The sequence below is a fragment of the Temnothorax americanus genome, unplaced genomic scaffold (assembly GCF_048541705.1).
Source record: "Temnothorax americanus isolate GAGA-0224 unplaced genomic scaffold, ASM4854170v1 Scaffold61, whole genome shotgun sequence".
NCBI lineage: Eukaryota > Metazoa > Arthropoda > Insecta > Hymenoptera > Formicidae > Temnothorax > Temnothorax americanus.
Genome location: NW_027509762.1, coordinates 7,792 through 15,559, shown reverse-complemented (window position 1 = coordinate 15,559; position 7,768 = coordinate 7,792). Strand labels below are relative to the sequence as shown.

The 7,768-nt window shown below is 54.9% G+C and overlaps 2 protein-coding genes across 2 annotated transcripts; both read left to right on the top strand.

Annotated features, from left to right (window-relative positions):
• Positions 1–1,424: 1,424 nt before the first annotated feature.
• On the top strand, positions 1,425–4,931 carry LOC143905436 (uncharacterized). Its single transcript, XM_077420855.1, has one exon. The coding sequence runs from the start codon at positions 1,425–1,427 to the stop codon at positions 4,929–4,931; it is 3,507 nt and encodes a 1,168-aa protein (XP_077276981.1).
• Positions 4,932–5,826: 895 nt separating this feature from the next.
• LOC143905435 (uncharacterized) lies at positions 5,827–6,465 on the top strand. The gene has a single exon (XM_077420854.1). It carries the CDS (start codon positions 5,827–5,829, stop codon positions 6,463–6,465), a length of 639 nt encoding a protein of 212 aa, XP_077276980.1.
• The last annotated feature ends 1,303 nt before the right edge of the window (positions 6,466–7,768 follow it).

The following is a 7,768-nucleotide window of genomic DNA, read 5'->3' as shown; positions in this document are numbered from 1 at the left end:
CCCGACTCGTGCTGCCCGCCCACGGGTGGCCCGCAATTATTTGGAACCATGAGTACTCGCTCCGGCCGCTATTCGCAGGTGCGCGAGCCGAGGAGTACCGTGGGGAGATTCGCTGTGCAAACGTGGACTCGAGAAGACACACTCGCCTGGCGTTCGCACGGTTCGGAGTAAACGGAGCGAACTCGCAATTTCGGAACTCGACAATTCACCTCAGCAATCTCGGGCTTGGGTGTTTGCCTGCACATGTGCCTGCTATATCGCTTGCTTGCCGTATTGCACGTTATTGCCTGCCTGCCTGCCGCGGCACGTGAGTGCCTGCACCTCCTAGCCTGCTGCACGCCCTCCGCTCTCCATCACGACAGGGAGGACCGGACGCCACGAGGCCGCGACAAGACCATCGGGCAACGATACGGTGAGTCGCTTTTCGCTTGCTCCCGCTTTATTCGCCTAATTAAAATTGTGAGGGGATTGCCCCTCTGGTCCTTCGAACCGCGAAACCTCGTAGACCGATCGCAAATCCGGGGCGATTAACACCCCCCCGAGCATTGGTCCTTCGAGCCGGATCTCTTTCCTTCTCGCGTCTAGAAGCTTCCGCCGACCTTTCGCGCAATTCACCGGAACTCCGCGTGAGCGTTTGTCATTACATTCGACTAATCGGCGTGCGTTATTGTGGTCTCGCCTGCGTGCGGGCCATTATTCGAATTTTATTGCATCGTGTGATCGGCGCGTGCCCCCTTGCCCTGCGTGATATCTCTCGTCCTTCGTCGCACTCGGCACGGGGCGACGAAGATAGCCGCGTAGGAGTGATTGCTTGCGCGCGTGCTATCACTCGACCACCTAGTTGGTTCATTAATCGAACATTGATCTCGCGGTCCATCGGGACATTAGAATCGGATAATCGGGGTGTGCCTTTCGCGGGATATATCTTGTCCGCACGTCGCACGGCACGTCGCGGCGAATATATCCGCGTATTCGTTGTTTTCGCGCGCACGCCATTACTCCGATCTCTCGAGCTAATCGTAGCATAATTGTTGCGGATCTTGCATTTGGAAAATTAATTGCGACAGGCGATCGACTATTCGTGAACTTTCATCGCCATCAATCTTTGTTTTCGAGCTCGAGTCGTCCGCCCCCCCTCGACCTTGGCGAGCGGCGCGGCTTTCGCTCATTATTTGGTCTCCGCATTCCGGAGCGAGACATACTTCTTGCGTTTGTTGTGCTGGCTGCCACCCCCCTGAATTCTCTCGACTTTCGAACTCGTTGCTTCGCTTCGTGCGTTGTGTATATATTTTCGCTATCGGCTGACGAGCATAGCGTCGCGCGTTCACGAGCGGCCTTCAATTTGAGACGAGTACATTTTGTACTCCGATTTCAAGATGACTCGAGGCAGCAGCGCGCGGCGCCGCGAGCTGTGCATTCGGCGCATGCAGGAAGTGCATCAATATTCGATGCTCGCGGTAGACAACGTGGCCATGAGGCCAAACTTCCTTGTTCGGTATCCGGCGGTGGCGCAATTAGTTCAGGATTTTGAGGAGGCCCACCTCCAAATAATCCAAGACGCTACGGATGAAGAATTCGCCCAAGAAGACGTGATACGTAATGACTTTGACACAATGCGGTTCGCGGTAATAGGGCGTTACGAAAGCTTCGTTCCCGCGCCGGAGACCGACGACTCCGCACGGGGCGCGCCGCCGGCGCATCACTCCGCGATTAAATTGCCGAAGATCGCCCTTCCTCAATTGAACGGTGATCTTGACAAATGGCCGTCTTTTATCGCGCTGTATAACCAGGCGATCCACGAAAATCGCAGTGTGTCCGCGATCGAGAAATATCAATATTTGCTGGCCTCACTATCGGGGGAGGCTCTCGGCGTGGTGAGAAACCTGCCATTGACCGCGGAAAATTACGAGATCGCGTATGATGCGCTTCGGGAGCGCTACCAGGATAGGCGCAAATTAGCGACGCAGTACTGGCGTTCGTTTGTACACGCCAAACCGTTGGTTGCGGATTCCGCTGAATCCCTCCGCGCGTTGCTGGACGTGTTCACCGAAAACACGCGCGCCCTGAGTATGCTGGATTATCCGGTCGACGCGTGGGACTTTATGCTGCTTAATCATTTACTCGAAAAGCTCACTCCCACGCTCCGGGAGAAATTCGAAGCGGCCCACATGACCGTGGAATCGCCGCGGTATGATCAGTTAACGAAATTTCTAGCGGGATACTGCACGGTTCTCGCGTCGGCGTCGGGCTCTTCGGCGCAACCGAGTAAAAAGAAGGCCGCGTCGACCACCTCGCTCGTCGTCCGAAACGCCGCGTGCCCTAAATGTACGGAGCAGCATTTGCTGGCTAAGTGCTTCGTTTTCCTGCAGCTCTCGGTCCGGGATCGGCACAATTTCGCTCGCGAATCGGGGCTCTGCCTAAACTGCCTCCGCGCGGGACATAACTTGAAGAATTGCTCTAGCCCGTTTACCTGCCGGCATTGTCAGGCGAAGCATCACTCGCTCCTGCACTTCGGGCAGGCCGGCGCCCCATCGTTCGAGGCCGCCTCGGCGGTCACTCCAGTCGTGGACGGCCCCGCGGCTCCGGCGGATACGGGCGATAGCCCAATCGTCTCCCTGGCGAGCACTTCGAGACGCGTAGTCCTGCTCTCGACGGTGCGTGCGGAGGCGCTCGACGCTCGCGGCATCGCCTTCTCAGTTCGTGTATTGCTCGATAGCGCGAGTCAGGCAAATTTCGTCACGGAAAGCTGCCTTCAGCGGGGCGGTTTCGCTCGGGCAAGGCATCGTGCGACGGTGATGGGCGTCGGCGAGACGAAGGCCGCCACTACGAGAGGCCTCACCTCATTCGTAATCCGGGCGCGAAATGAGCCCGACATCCGATTTCCGGTGGAAGCCACCGTGCTCCCTCGCATCACCTCGCCGTTGCCGGGTAGCCGTGTCGATTCCAAACCGTGGAATCACCTGCCCCTCCCAGATCCGGAATATTATTTGCCCGGCTCCATCGATATTTTACTGGGGGCGGAATCCTTTGTGTCCGTGTTGCGCGACGGTCGGCGTACCGGTAAAATTGGGGAACCGGACGCCTTTAACACAGCATTCGGCTGGGTTTTGATGGGCGCGGTCTCTCCTTCGCTTCACGCTCAATCCGTGCACTTCTTCGTCACCACTATCGAGTCGATTGACGCCGCGGTGGAGCAGTTCTGGAAATTGGAGGAGGTTCCCGAATCTACTCCTTGCTCCGAACAGGATCGGCGTTGCAGGGAGATATTCGACCAAACCACCTATCGCGACCATTCAGGTCGCTTTGTTGTCTCATACCCGTTCATCTCGGACCCCCCTACGTTCGTAGATTCGCGACCGATAGCCGTCAATCGACTGCGCGCACTCGAGCGTCGGTTCAAGTCTAATGGGGAGTTTCGAGAGGGCTATAACGCGTTTATGCAGGACTATTTGGATAGCGGCCACATGGAGCTGGCGAGCGATCCCTTTCCCGCGGACGGTCGCGTGTACTATTTGCCCCATCACGGGGTTTACAAGCTGGACAGCGCGACCACCAAACTTCGCGTAGTATTCGATGCTTCGTCGAAATGCCCGAACGGGCTATCCTTAAACGATACCTTGCTCAGTGGCCCGAAATTGCAGCCCGACATAGTCGCGGTTCTACTTCTCTTTCGCGCGGAGCCCGTGGCCATTACCGCAGACGTAAAGCAAATGTTCCGGCAGATCCGGATCCACCCGGAGCATCGCAATTATCAGCGCATCGTCTGGCGCTTTTCGGAATCGGAACCGATCCTCGATTACATCCTCACGACGGTCACATTCGGTACCACGGCCTCTCCTTTTCTGGCGATTTATTGTTTGCTCAAATTGGCTCACGACAATCGGAAGAAGTACCCGTTGGTGTACGCGGCGCTGATCGAGTCTTTCTACGTGGACGACGTCGTCGTCAGTGTCCGCACCGTCGAGAGAGCTGTTGCGCTCCGCGATCAATTGCTCGAGCTCTTTCGGAGTGCTGGATTTGAGTTGCGGAAGTGGGCGAGTAGCCACCCCGCCGCGTTGGGTGACCTCGATCCGGAAATCTGCAGTCAGAAGACGCTTTCCTTCGAGTCGGCCGACGATCAGGCGCTTAAGGTTCTGGGTCTTCGTTGGCACTCGCAGTCAGACAGTTTTGGGTTTCAGCTAAACCCTCTGACGCGAGGATGCACCAAGCGAACGATACTGTCGGAGATAGCGCGCATATTTGATCCATTAGGTTTCTTGGCGCCGTTGACCTTTACCGCAAAACGATTGATCCAACGGTTGTGGACCTTGAAGCTCGAGTGGGACGACGAGCCCCCATCAGATGTGCGCCATCAGTGGGAACGATATAAGTCAGAGTTCGACGCGTTAGCTCCCCTGCGGATACCCCGTACCTTTCCCTCGGGCGCGAACGTTCGGCACGAATTGCATGGCTTTTGCGATGTGAGCGAGCAGGGATATGGGGCCGTCGTGTACTTGCGTACGGTCGCTCCGGCGGAGACCGGGGTCGCGATACTTTGTGCGAAATCTAAGGTGGCTCCATTGCGCGCTATCTCCCTTCCACGTTTAGAGCTCTGCGCTGCGGTACTTCTCGCGAATCTGCTCGCGTACGTCCGCCGGGTCCTGCAAGGACACATAGAGATCGACGCCGAGTACGCCTGGTCCGATGCCCGGGTGGCCCTGTGTTGGATCCGCTCTTCCCCGCACCGATGGAAGACCTTCGTTCGCAACCGCGTTGCTCGGATACAGGACAAGATCCCGATCTCGGCGTGGGGTCATGTGGCCACCGAGTTTAACCCGGCCGATCACTGCTCCCGTGGGCTTTTCCCTCGCGAACTCGTGGCCAATTCACTGTGGTGGAGAGGCCCTGAGTGGCTCATAGACTTCGAATCTCGCACCGAGCCGACACTCTGAGGAAACTCTCCCATGCGAGGAAGAGCGGATCACAGCCCTCGTCGCCTGCGATCCCCCTCATTCTATACTTTCGCTATTAGATAAGTTTTCGTCATTGGATAAGATTTGTAGGATTATCGCGTATCTTCTAAGATTCACCCGTCGAACCGGGGCCTAGTCGGTGCCGGCGACCTTGGCAGTGGTTCAACGTGTGGGGCAGTCGGCGCTACTAGTAGTAGTTAAATTTGTCCCAACGGTTTCGTATTGTGAAGAAATCGATCAACTTCGAACCGGGAGGAGGCTGCCCAAGCCGTTTATTAGACTCGCTCCCTTTCTTGACCCAACGGGTGTTCTCAGGGTGGGCGGCAGACTCGCCCACTCGGGGCTGACGCTTGAGGCCAAGCATCCTGTGCTCCTCCCCCGCAAACACCGACTTACCGAGCTCGTCATCGAGCAGACACATCGTACGCATCTGCACCCGGGGAGACGCACGCTCCAATATTTGCTCGCCCAGCGATTCTGGATAATCGGGGTCCATCGCGCAATCCGCCGCGTCTTAGCCGATTGCTACATGTGCTTCCGAGCCAATCCTCGCGCTCTCCAGCCTCCTATGGCCGATCTCCCGGCCGACCGGGTTAATGCAGTCAAAGCGTTTTCAATCAGCGGTGTAGACTTCGCGGGGCCGTTCTCGATCGTACCCCGCCGAGCTCGGGGAGTCTCCTCCTTCAAGGCTTATGTATGCCTGTTCGTTTGCTTCACAATTAAGGCGACCCATTTAGAAGTCGCTCTTTCATTATCTACAGACTCCTTTCTCGCTGCGCTGCGACGCTTTGTATCCCGTCGCGGACGCTGCTCACTCTTGTATAGTGATTGCGGAACGAATTTTGTGGGAGCAGCGCGAGAACTCGAGCAGCACATGTGCCACGCGGCGGAGCGAGAAAGGATCCAATGGTCCTTCAATCCTCCTTCGGCGCCCCATTTCGGGGGCATCTGGGAGTCGAATGTTAAATCGTTTAAAACCCACCTTCGACGAGTGGTAGGGGACCAAATTCTTTCGTTGGAGGAGTTCACGACGGTCCTCACCCAGATAGAGTCCGTTCTGAACTCTCGACCCCTCTGTCCGATGAGCACCGATCCCTTAGATTTGGAAGTTCTGTCGCCCGGACATTTCTTGACTATGGAGCCGCTCGTGGCCGTCCCTACGCCCGACCTGACCCCGCTGGCGACGAGTCGCTTAGGCCGGTGGCAGCTGGTACAGCGGATGCACCAGGATTTCTGGAAGCGCTGGCACAAGGAGTATCTCCATACCTTGCAGCAGCGTCCCAAGTGGTGGATCCCCGCTAACCCGCTCACCGTGGGCTCGTTGGTACTTATTAAGGACGATAACGCGTCCCCGTTGCGTTGGAAACGCGGCCGTGTAGAAACGCTACATCTCGGTATCGATGGTGTCCCGCGTGTCGCCACGGTTCGGGTGGCGGACGGCTCGATCCTGCGTCCCCTGGTGAAGCTATGCCCCCTGCCGACGGGCACACCACGGGCCGCGGATTCCGAGTAAAAAAAAAAAAAAATACAAAGCATTGTATTTTGGTGGGCGGCATGTTTGGCGCTCGCTACATATTAGATGTCCGTGTCATTAGTAATCGTTGTATATATTAGTTGATAAGTTGCGCGTACAAGTAACGTACGAAATCGTGTTTTTCGTGACTCGCGCGAGACGTTGGCGGATCGCGACATATAGCAACACTCGCGCGACTCACCCGATTCGTGCTGCCCGCCCACGGGTGGCCCGCAATTATTTGGAACCATGAGTACTCGCTCCGGCCGCTATTCGCAGGTGCGCGAGCCGAGGAGTACCGTGGGGAGATTCGCTGTGCAAACGTGGACTCGAGAACACACACTCGCCTGGCGTTCGCACGGTTCGGAGTAAACGGAGCGAACTCGCAATTTCGGAACTCGACAATTCGCCTCAGAAATCTCGGGCTTGGGTGTTTGCTTGCACATGTGCCTGCTATATCGCTTGCTTGCCGTATTGTACGTTATTGCCTGCCTGCCTGCCGCGGCACGTGAGTGCCTGCACCTCCTAGCCTGCTGCACGCCCTCCGCTCTCCATCACGACAGGGAGAACCGGACGCCACGAGGCCGCGACAAGACCATAGGGCAACGATACGGTGAGTCGCTTTTCGCTTGCTCCCGCTTTATTCGCCTAATTAAAATTGTGAGGGGATTGCCCCTCTGGTCCTTCGAACCGCGAAATCTCGTAGACCGATCGTAAATCCGGGGCGATTAACACCCCCCCGAGCAGTCATTAAACTGCATTTTTGTCTTGTTAAGAAATATTTAAATAAACGTTTCTTACTGAAATAGTGATGTATCTAATAAATGTTCCAAAAAGAATTTGTTCCAGATAACATTTACAATAAATTTAATTGTCTCTGATATGTCCTTTTACTTGATGATTACATTACTCTGTTTCCCTTACGAAGAGTCATTGCAAGGACACTTTGTACGGAAAGGAAGATATGGAAGATTTACAGTTAAGTATGACTCTGCAAAAATAATAATAAATTGTTAATTATATATATTAATCATCATTATTATTACTTTGCGATGGCATTACGAGAGGTTAGGAATACCGGTCTGTCATAACTAGAATTAACCGTTTTGCAAGCCATTTTATTTCTATTTGTATTTTTGCCTGGCGTATGCTCTCTGTAAATAATCAATAATTTTATTGTTCAGTATCAGTTCGTAAATTTACCTAGTGTGCAGTTGTTATGACAAACTTCATAACCTATCATTGCGTAATGTCATCGCGTGGAAATAATTAATTTATTATTATTTTTCAGAGTCATATACTT

Bases quoted from the DNA above. Each gene is read 5' to 3' on its own strand.
- LOC143905436 (XM_077420855.1), top strand. From the start codon at position 1,425: ATGCAGGAAGTGCATCAATATTCGATGCTCGCGGTAGACAACGTGGCC.
- LOC143905435 (XM_077420854.1), top strand. From the start codon at position 5,827: ATGTGCCACGCGGCGGAGCGAGAAAGGATCCAATGGTCCTTCAATCCT.